Source organism: Ochotona curzoniae, unplaced genomic scaffold (assembly GCF_017591425.1).
Source record: "Ochotona curzoniae isolate NIBS_2020 unplaced genomic scaffold, NIBS_Ocur_1.0 scaffold_3890, whole genome shotgun sequence".
Lineage (NCBI taxonomy): Eukaryota > Metazoa > Chordata > Mammalia > Lagomorpha > Ochotonidae > Ochotona > Ochotona curzoniae.
The window spans coordinates 378,968-390,468 of NW_024467115.1; the positions used below are offsets into that span (position 1 = coordinate 378,968).

General features: G+C 44.5%; 1 protein-coding gene across 2 annotated transcripts; it reads left to right on the top strand.

Annotated features, from left to right (window-relative positions):
- The first annotated feature begins 280 nt into the window (after positions 1 to 280).
- VGLL2 (vestigial like family member 2) lies at positions 281 to 6,831 on the top strand. 2 transcript variants are annotated; one of them, XM_040965519.1, is made up of 4 exons: positions 351 to 441; positions 2,683 to 2,992; positions 4,814 to 5,341; positions 6,625 to 6,831. In XM_040965519.1, the coding sequence occupies exons 1-4, from the start codon at positions 361 to 363 to the stop codon at positions 6,663 to 6,665; spliced, it is 960 nt and encodes a 319-aa protein (XP_040821453.1). In that variant the 5' UTR covers positions 351 to 360; the 3' UTR covers positions 6,666 to 6,831. The 2 variants fall into 2 exon arrangements, with proteins under 2 accessions (XP_040821455.1, XP_040821453.1); XM_040965521.1 differs by lacking the exon at positions 4,814 to 5,341 and having other exon boundaries at positions 281 to 441; positions 6,625 to 6,742.
- The last annotated feature ends 4,670 nt before the right edge of the window (positions 6,832 to 11,501 follow it).

Sequence of the window (11,501 nt, forward strand, 5' to 3'; positions counted from 1 at the left end):
GGAAACACGCGCGCCCACTGGGGCGCGCATTCCTCACTGCCCATTGGCCCCCAGCACTCGGTCCCACCCTCCCGCCTCCCACTCCGCGGCCCCGAGTGGCGTCAGCACGCCCGCCAGGCGTGGGGTTTAAATGTCCACTGGCTGGAGCCTAGGCGCGCCTGTCCCGAGCGCGATCGGGGCTAGAATTGCGGGAGTGGGAAGGGAAAGGAGCGGGCGGGATCCCGAGCTGCAGAGCGCGCTGCCGCTCGCTGCGCTGCCCATGACTTGGGAGCTGGAACCCAAGTGCCGCCGGTGCAGTATCGCTGAGTTCTGCCGAAGGAGTGTTGATGAAAAATCATTTAACTTCCACTGCGGAGAGCCATGAGCTGTCTGGATGTTATGTACCAAGTCTATGGTCCTCCGCAGCCTTACTTCGCAGCCGCCTACACGCCTTATCACCAGGTACGTGGTCCTCTTGGTGTGAGTCCGGGACCTCGGGGAGCAGTAGCGCTCAGTGCTGCCGGAACATCGCTGAACTCCCAGTTCCCTGATGCCTCCGCGCGCCCGGGGCATCGGACCAGCGGCTGCCGGTCCGGATGCGAGGATTGCCCGCGCTGTCTCATGGTTGGTTGCACAATTATCCCTTCTAGTTCGTCTGTTTGCTCTCTCCAGGCAGCAGCTAAAGCTTGCTAAGGTGTGCCCGTGTCCTACCCGTAATCTGTATCAAACGAGGCAGCACAGACTGGACTTAACTTGATGGAGTCTTACCGAACTTCCAATCTGTTGCTGGTGCTTGGAGCAGTGGAAAGGGCCCGCGTAAGCAAAACTAAATTTTGGTCCGCCTGAAAAAAGTGACAACAGCAAGGAGAATGAAAAGCAAAGATCAACCTCTCGTTTTCTCTTTGAGATGCAAAGGTCCTCCTTATCTTTGTAAATTTGTCTCAGGAAGAGTTCCTTCCATTTCAGTTCTCAGGCGAGCCCACTGATTAACTACAGAACCAGCAAATCAGTAGCAAGGCCCAGCTGCTCAGATCGCATTGGTTTTACGATGTTTGTAAACTTCCTGGGAGTCTTACTAGGGAGTGTTTGATCCAGCAGAGGCAAGCTGCATGGGTACCTCTGCTTTCTCCAGTTTGACTAGCTGAATCAGCAGCCCTGCTTTCAACCAACTCATTTTTTAAGAGACCACTTAACTCCGATTCTGTAAACTCTATAACTTTCATTAAATTTGACCAATTTTCCTGTTATTTGGGCTGTTTATAGCCTGAGTTTCATTTCTTCCATTTCCTCAGTTGACATATCAGAATCTAAGGAAATGGATAAAATAGGGGTTCTGACCAGGTCGGAAAGGGCCGGTCTACACTTCCTGCTTTGGGAAAACTGGAGGACACTCCAACCACAGAGTTGATGTTTCCTACTAATTTTGTTTGCAAATACAAAATATCTGCTCGGGAATTTGATGATAAATTGGTGATGAATTGGGTAGGTATTGTTTTTTGTTTTGTTTCCTCTTCCCCTTTTTAAAGACCTTCTGACCAGTATTTTGTGTAGTCTCCATGTTAATTTTAGGAATCACCAGAGTCCCTCATTGTAAGACAGGTGGAAAGGTAGCAGTTAAGAAATGGTGATATTACTAAATAACTGGACCCTACTGGCTCCAACCTCTGAGATGAGCTCCTTCCAAAGATGAGACTATTGCAAAGAGAAGAGAGGCAGGTTGGTCTGTTACATTAAGATCTCTCTGCTCATTCTGCGGCAGCAGACCCCAGCAAGGCTGTCTGCCTGCAGAATGCTTTACTTATTCTGAAGAACATGTTCTCAGCAGATGCACTTGACTTTTAAAATTGAACCAGACCTCATAGTTTACCCAAAAGTGCAACCAGAACGTTGATCTTCCACATCATGTTATGACTTATTTCCTCTGTGTGTATTGAGAAGTCTCCGTTGGACAATGGTGATCCATTGCTTCTTCCTTACTTAGGAGATCTGTTTTAATAGTGAGACCAATTTTTAAATGAAGGCTTAGCGGTGAGCAAACAAATATCAATTTACATTGATTAAAGTATACTAGATTAACCAAAGTCAGAATATTATTTCACATTTCTATCATGGGAATCATGCTAAATGCAGCTGTTTCACACTGCCTGTGGCAGCTCTTCCTTTACATTCTTGGTTTCCAGGAGTGGATTTGCAAGTGTGTCTGTGTTGGTAAGCAGGCACATTCTCATATGAGTATTAATATTGCATCTTAGGCTTCTGTCCTGGATTCTCAGACAGGGAACAGTCAGGACTTAGCCAGACTTGGATGCCCTTTATCTCTGGAAGCTGGTTTTTAAACAGTATCGGCTCTGAACCCAGCTCTGAGGTCAAATTCAACTTGCAACCTGGCTGATTAGGTGTCTTCTGAGACTTTCATCCTGGTACTTTCTCAGTAGCAACTCCAGGAAGGCAAAGACCATCAATGGTAATCTTCTAAGAAAGACTCCACCTATCCTGCCCCACCCCTCCTTGCTTAAGTGCAAGTTTAGATCCCTTCTGCCCCTGGGTCCCACATCGCTGCTATTACCCACAGAGAGCACAGGGCTTAGGCATGCAAGCCAGGTTTGCTGTGGTAATGTTAGACTTTGGGATGAAAGTTTCTGTTAAACCCAATCTGCCACGTCTTTTGAAACTGATGTTCGTATTCTTTCTCTCTCTAAGCAGAAACTAGCCTATTACTCCAAAATGCAGGAAGCCCAGGAATGCAACGCCAGCCCCAGCAGCAGCGCCAGCGGCAGCTCCTCTTTTTCCAGCCAAACCCCAGCCAGTATAAAAGAGGAAGAAGGCAGTCCAGAGAAAGAGCGCCCACCAGAGGCAGAGTACATCAACTCTCGCTGTGTCCTCTTCACCTATTTCCAAGGGGACATCAGCTCTGTGGTGGATGAACATTTTAGCAGGGCTCTAAGCCAGCCTAGTAGCTACTCGCCAAGCTGTACCATCAGCAAAACACCAAGAGGCTCTGGGCCCTGGCGAGGTGAGTTTGAGACCCTAACAAGAAGAGGTCCTCTTAGCCTGGGGTCCACTCAGGGAGACCCAGGGATATGCAGCTAGTGTAACTCCCAGTATCTGCGAAGGGGTGAAGATGAGCATTTAGGAGAACACAGAACTGGGGAAGAGACAGAGCAGAACCGTGACCTGGGATCAAACACTAACCCTGGAATTGGAAGGCGTGGGTGTGTAAGTTGGCTCCACCAGTGCCTAACAATATGACCTTGGGCAAGTCTCTTAACCTTTTTGAGGTCACTCTATTTACTGATCTCTAAAATTAGAATAACATTTGTCCTCCTTACTATCCTTAGAAGGCTGTGGGATTCAAACATTTTAAAAAAAGCATGTAGGTGTACTGTGGAAACACAACTTTCCCAGCACCCTCCCAAACCAGAGGGCAGATGACCTCCATCAGCCATAACTTACTGGCCACTTTCCCACTTTCTGAAAATTTGCCCAGGACAAAAAGCCCTAGACCCACAACCAAAGCCTAGTGATGAGTGTCTCCTGAAACAGACATGTGCCTTCTGCAGACTGCAATTACTTGGGAAATCTTGAAACAGATAATCCTTCAATATGTCAGGAAAACAGCCAAGGAGCAGCCAAGATATCATTAAGAGTTTTCCCAAAATACATTCTGTCTTTATTTTCTGGAGTCCCCCGCAAGGCACTGCCTTACTATAGCCTGGAATAAGGATTTCTTAGGTCTGTACAAATCAATGAATTCTTCCTACTATTTGGAAATCTCAATATTATTCATCAACTTTGAGACAAACACAGGAGGAGTGTTTAGAAGGCATCTTCAGGAACTTTATTTTTTTTTAATATGCACCATGCTCTGAAATCAAGATTTATTTTTTTAAAGAGACAAATTTTCATTTGCCACTTAGAGGAAATGATAACCCTCATTCTCGATTTTTTTTTTTCTTGAGAAAGTTTGGCAATTTGCGCAATCTTGCCCTTAAACAAGATACAAATAGGGCAGTCATTTTAATTGCATTCGGTTTTCATTCCATTTGCCTTTATCTTTTAAATAGGAAGACAGTTCAACATTTAGAATGTACATGTAAAAATCATTCTCAATTATCTGAGATGTGGTGAATATGTCTTCTCCAAGGTATAAAGGCTCTCTTAAGTAAATGTCTTTCCCAACTGCAAGCAGCAAACGCTGTAGAAATGCTGCGCTCATAAAACGTTCCCAGTTCGTTCATTATAACTTGGGCGGGAAAGCACCTCTTTTAGGTACTTGTGTAACTAGTAGAGCCGGCTTTTACATAAATCCTGTTGATTTTTTCTCCGGAGTTCTTAAGGGGCGGGGGGGGGGTGGATATGTGAATGGTTTCTAGAAAGAAAACTAATAATAGCAAGACTTCGAAATATGTCAATGGCCTTCCAGTTTCTCTGAGGCTTCAGAGGGGCAGGTTTTCTGGAGACAGGCGGGCAGGAAGGCGCGAGGGGCAGTGAGAGCGCCAGGCGGCAGACTGAGCAGGAGGGAAGAGATATAACATCAGCTAGGTGAGGGCGGGGAAGGGGAGGTTGGAGTCTGCCCTGAGGCTGCGGAGGGGGAGCTGCCGCGAACTCAGCTCCCCGGGGTTTCTGCTTGGAGCACGCAACTTTCTTCCCCAGGTGCTCCAGGAAATCGTCTTTGCACCTTGCAGCCCCTAGGAAGCGGAGGCTGCTCACTGCCGTAGCCGAAGCTTTCCTGCTATTTGCGGGTCCCGCGCCTTTTGGTTGGGTGCGGGTTGGAGGCTCCTGGCAGTGACATGTCCTGTCTTCCTTTTCTCCCCTCCGCCTCTCTGGCCCGCAGACGGCTCCTTTCCGATGAGCCAGCGCAGCTTCCCTGCCTCCTTCTGGAACAGCGCGTATCAGGCTCCGGTACCCGCGCCCCTGGGCAGCCCTTTGGCCGCTGCGCACTCTGAGCTGCCTTTTGCCGCTGCCGACCCATATTCGCCCGCGACATTGCACAGCCACCTGCACCAGGGCGCCGCCGAGCCCTGGCACCACGCGCACCCGCATCATGCACATCCGCATCACCCCTACGCGCTGGGCGGCGCCCTGGGCGCCCAGGCCGCCGCCTACCCTCGGCCGGCGGCTGTGCACGAGGTCTACGCGCCACACTTCGATCCACGCTACGGCCCGCTGTTGATGCCAGCCGCTTCGGGTCGCCCGGCACGCCTCGCCCCTGCCTCTGCCCCTGCTCCCGCTCCAGGTAGTCCACCTTGCGAGCTCTCCTCCAAGGGTGAATCGGCCGGCCCCTCCTGGAGTGCCCCCGGGGGTCCCTTCGCAAGTCCCACGGGGGACGTGGCGCAGGGCCTGAGCCTCAGCGTGGATTCAGGTAAGCGCAAGAGGGAGTTTGGCCTCTCCGAGGCGGCGCGTGTTGCCAAGTTTCAGACCCCTGGGCCAAGCCCCAACGCCCGTAGCTGTCTTGGAGACCCCGCAGGAGTCAGTAGCTAAAAGTGCCTGGCATAGTGCTTCGACATGATAGGTGACACTTTGCCAGGGTGGAATGAACATGTAAGATTTGCCCTAACCTAGCTGGTAAATATCACAGAGGACGTTATGTTTTAAATAAAAGAAAAAAATTGGATGGGCAGAGTCTAGCTCTGTGCTGTTCAATGCTGCAGCCACTAGCCGTTGATATGTGGCTAGGGCAGATTAAAAAGTGCTCCCTGGGTACAGCTGCGTTTCTAAAATTGCAAAACTGCTTGAAGGTCATCTCGAACATACAGTTATGAACGAGACTGCATGTTCGAAATACCTTCAACACATTGCATATTTACTATATTAGGTTCAGTGTATTAAAGCTCACTTATTTCTTTTTGCTTTTCTTCAATGTGGCTGCTAGAACATTTGGAATTATGCCTATGGCTCCCGTTGTATTTTTTCATTGGAAGGCGCTGATCTAAGGACCTTGCTGGGGATGTCATTATAACCCTCCATGGGTTTAGGGTCTTTCCACCTGGTCGCAAATAATCAGGAAAGAAAAAGGTGGGGGCTGTAATAGCTGCATAACTGGCAGATTAAATAGCTCTCTTTGGAAATGAAAAACAACATTTCAACAATAATATTTAGTCTCTGAATGAAAGAGTTAAGTTTAAATGGTACATTTAAATATGGCTTTTGGTTTCATTTTAGCTCACTTTACTTTGGAGGCAAAGCAAACTAGATATATAACAGGTGCATTCTTTGGCTTAACTGTAGTCTTACCTACTCCCAATTCCCTAGGTTGTTTTTTGTTTGTTTCTTTGTTTCTTTGTTCCTTTGCGTTTACTGTCACTCACCCTGCCTGGTTAGGTGGAGTCTATGACTGTCGCAATGAAACTAAGATGTGTGTCTTTCTCTTTCCTTAATATCTGTGCCTTTCCTCCCCACCCCCTTTGTCCCTCTTTTCCTCTCTCTACCTCCCTCCCTGCCTTTATCTCTTCGTCCCCTCCTCTCTCTCCTCTGTCTCTCTCCCCCTTGTCTCTGTTTACAGGTTTGCAGCCTCAGAACAAAAGCAAGGATGTGTACTGGTTTTAGACAACCCACCTTCTCCCCTGTAGGTCTCTGCATAGTGCGATTGGTGACACTCAGCCGAAATGGAGTGGGTTTGTAATGGCTTCTGATCTTGGTTTGCAGCTCGTCGCTATTCCCTCTGTGGTGCACCCCTTCTGAGCTGATCTGCTGACCCAGGCTTTCCCTTCCCTTTTCCTTCTCACCAGCCACGGAGGTGCAACATCTGTGCCTCCCACTTCGTGGATGAGAACACAAGGGGAAAGCAGAGACTTCAAACTTCTCCATGTGTTGGGAAAACCAAAAACCACATCTGCAGAAATCTCATCTCAAATTTGCTCTAAAACTGAAAGAGCAGATCCAAAGACTGGATTGTTTGTAAGGACTTTGGCCCAGTCAGTGGAAGGAACTAATTATGGTGAGATGATTGGTCAGGTCTTATGGTATCATGTGCTTTCCTGGAAAGAGGGAAAGTGAAAAAGACTTTTGGGTGTGAATATTTTAGGCTGATGTGAATTTTTTTCATTAGGTAGTGTGGATGTAGCACTACTAATGCCATTATACTCAGATTCTAAAATGCATTTATATGCATCAAAAACTGTGGTAGAGAAGTGAAAAGAACCTTGTTCCTTCTTCCTCATTGCTCAGCCACCAGCTCCCTTGCTGCCCCAAATCAACACCCGCTCCAGACACAAAGACACACTTTTTCCTCTGGACTGTGAACATGGACTCCTCAGTCTGAATGTGAGTGGCAAGTGGCTTATCTGGAGCCACCTGCCAAAGTCTTACTGAAATGCAGCTGTTGTAAGACAACTGTTTAAAACTCCAGAAATACACTGACCAACGTGGCACTTCCCAGTATTTGGCAGAACAATTGCAACTGCTCTGGATATATTTTATATGTATGTATATGTATAAAACTTTTGTACAAGGAACATTTTATGATGAAAGAAGAAACCCTTCCTCTCTTCAACAAATTCTATCCCTTCTATATCCTCTGGATTAAAAAAAAAAATGGCAACAAGAGATTGCAACTAGGAATCAGCACAAGAGGAAGAAATGTAGGTGGAGTCTCTGGTACCACGAATATTTTTGTCAGTCGCTACAGTTGTGATTTGGTTACTTTAGTGTTGGGACAGGAGGAGGAATTTGCATGTGAGCAAAGCTGAAGGTGATGAGAAAAAAAAATGAACATTATGAACATTAAAAATACATGTTTACTATGAGTTCACAATGTTGTTTCATGAAAGAAAAACCAGTGTCACTGTTTTTCTCTAGTGGAATAAAATATAGTACAGCTATATACATATGGATGCATATATGTTTTTTGTTTGCTCATAATGCTTGCTATGCTGTGAAGTCAGCTAACTCCATTCCTATTCATATCAACTCTGGGCATAAGAAGTTAAATTTCTTCCCTCTGTCATACAGATGAGAAAAGCTTGGCTTGTAGAATCCAAAGGCCCACCTGTTAACACAGAGCAAGTCAGAAACAGAGGTGTTCCACAGAGCGTCACCTTTACATCCTTATACAGACACAGATTCATTATTTCCCAAGTGGGAATTACTGATACTTGTTAAATTCTAGATTATGAAGGCAGTCAAGTTTAAAATGTTTCTGAATTATTGGGATTCTTATATTTAAATAAAAATAAGCTTAGAAACCAGATCTTTCACTGGACAGAAAATTGGAGGAAGAGAGGGAGAGAAGGAATGAAGGGAGGAGACAAAGAAAGGGAGAAGAAACAAGACATAGATACCAAGAAACTGACATTTTCTGAGGAGACATTTTACATCATGCTCAAATTGTCTTGGTACATTGTCAAAGGTTAAAAAACATTATTCCACTTCTGGCTTTCATGATAACATGAAAAACAAATATAGTCCATCTTGGATAATAATCTCGAGAATTGGAAACAGTTAAAGTATCTTACTTAGGACACGTACTTGGTGGAATTATCTGTCTCTCTTTCTACATTTGCAAACATGTGAAGGAAATACTATAACCACAAAAACGCTATTGCAGTTCTTGCTCAGATGCACTGTGATTGTGGGTATGCTGCCCCAATGTTAATTATTTCTCATGCACCAGACACTACTCTGAAAGCTTTATGTAAATATTAATTCATTCAATCCTCAAAACATTTCTATGTGATATTTATTACGATAATCTTAGAGACTGGAAAACTAAGACACACCAAGGAGAATCATTGGCCGATCATAAGCCTTGCAGGTGGCAAAGCCAGGATGCAAATGCAGGCAGCAATAAGTGCTTGTCTGATTCTAATTTGTTTCCTTGCTGTCCAACTTTGGGCTTGTTTGTTCTCCACAGTAGATGAACACAAAAGGAAAAAGAGCAGAGCAAGCACTGGTATTTTGTGGGACTCAAAGTAATCCAAACTTTAAAGGAATATCACAGGATATTGTCTAAACTCCTTTATCAAATGCTACTACCTTTAGACCTGCCAGATGCAGATCTCTATTTGTCTCTAGAAGGGAATTACTATTGTGTCTCTTATTAATTCATTTCAGTATGTAACATTCCTCTCTCTTCTAAAGTTCTTCACACCCAAACCTAACCCAGCCCAGTGAGAGCTGCTCTGAAGTTTGGATATAGCAGCAATAACTAAAATTAACTTTGGACTTCTCTGTGGATTTTTTTAAATCCATGTTCCACTGGCATGGATTACTGGTGTCTACGAGCATAAATAAAATGTATTAAATCCCAGTGTGCTTTTCAGAATTTGTCACAGAATATGCCATAGGAGATAAAAACACAGCAGTGCATGCTCTGCTCAACATAGTCATCAAGTGTTGCCAATGGAAGCGGTCTTTACCTGTGCTCCACCTGCGTTAGCACTCACAAGTTCTGTGGTCAGAACCGACAGAGAGTATTTTCCCAGCCACGAGGTTCTAATTACCGAAATCTCTCTTCTAAGCCACATCTGACCTGAATATCAGGTTGCTGGTGAGGAGACTCATTCACTGGAACTGGCCTTATGCAGTCTTCAACGGAACATCCAGACTGCTGCTGATGATCTCAGTCCAGGCTCCTGCAGCCTGGCACATACAACCTGCAAAGTCACAGCATTTCTCTCTGTTTTATATCCACCCAGCTTAAGAGTGCAGGATGATTAAGAGCTATAATGATTTGATTCTGTATTATAAGAATGTCCAAGGGAACTTCAGTGAAGTAATAGCCTTGTTATTCTCTAGGCACACCAGTCTTACAAAACAGAAACTCCCCTGCCTCGCTTGCTAATGTTGGTGAAACTGTAGAACCAAGTAAGTTCTAACATTGGGAAAATGATGTTCTATGAAATGAGGGATGGTACAAGAAAAGGAAACATGGCGTATACAAATATATAACCTGATTGAGGGTCCTAAAAGTTTGATTCTCCTTGGCACCTGATGTCCTCCTCACCCACAGCTTCCCCTTTGCACTTGGCTTAAGCCAAGGAAGAGGTGATGAAAAGGGGAGAGACGGCACTCTACCGCGAAGTAATACTTGTGCCCCTTGCTTTCTGGCTGAGAACTGAGTCTACCCAGCTGCATGGAATTCTATCTGTTCCACTGCTTTAGTTTAAAGAGAGCAGCCACCGAGTCTTTTTCCCCTTTGAAGTCTGTTTCAATGCATGGTAAATTCTAGCAATGACTTAACATTGATTTGGGCCTGGATAGGAGGTAGGGTAGAAGCAGTGGGAATTAGAATGCCAATTCCCTGCTTTTAGAAGCTTCTCTGGCCATTCTTGTTTTAAGTACTGTTTTTTTTTTTTTTCTGTGCCTACTTGTATCTAAGAAAAGTAACTCTTAAGGTAATTTTAACTTCTGTTGTGGTTTTGAATCACAAAGCTTATATATTTGTTTAGGCATGCAGATATAGATTTTTTTTTAAAGGCTCTTATTTCACACAATGATTGGTTACTTTACTTAAAAAAAAAAAAAAAACTTAGGGGCCAGCATGTTGGCTCAACTGTTGTAATCCTCTACCTGCAAGTACCAGCATCCCATTTGGAAACTGGTTTGTGTCCTTGTGTCCTAGCTGCTCCACTTTCCATCCAACTCCCTGCTGGTGACCTGGGAGAGCAGAGGAGGATGAATCAAAGTGCTTGGACCCTGACCTGCATAGGAGACCCAAAATAAGCTCCAGGCTTCTGACTTCAGATCAGCTCAGCTCTAGCCATTGCAGCCATTTGGAGAGTGAGCTAATGGATAGAAGATCTTCCTCTTTATAATTCTGTATTTCAAAAATAATAATTTTTAAAAACTTAAGAATTGGCTTTCCACAATAGAAACCATTTTCGTAAACTGCATTTTTAGTTTTGTGAGGGGATGTATTAGCATGGAAAAACAACTTTTGAAAATTCTCAGAAAAACCTTAAAGATATACAATATTAAAAATATATTTCATTATAGAGTTAAACAGGCATTTTGTCAGCTTGCATGCAAATAATTCATAGTTTATATTTTACAAAGTCTTTTGTTTTCTATTCTTCCTCCTAACATTTTAGGAATAAAGGAATAATGTCCTACCTAAAGACAATATCAGCACAGTCATTATTGTATACAACTTAAGTGACATTTATGTGAGCACCAGAGTTAAGGTGACACAAATTCCAAATTTCTAAAATACTGTATCGCTCATATTATACTAAAACTCTACATACCAGTAGAGTATCCACACAATAGAATTTGTTGATTCACAAATATTATTTGTCTCAAAACACTCAACACACACACACTCACACTCCTAAAGAGAAATCAGAGACACCATGCCCTCAGACAGGCACAGACACAAATGATTACTCTCACTTGACACAACAACTGTACTGTTCTTTCCTTGTAGTTCACTCCAGACCCAGAGGGCTGGATCAAGAAAGAGATACTTGATAGCTGCTGTTTCCGTAGCTGAAATATTTGTGAAGTTAACGCATAATCTGAAAGCAGAAGCTAATAAATTATAGGGTGCTAATTGGAGCTGGTGTGGAGCTGCCAATCATGTT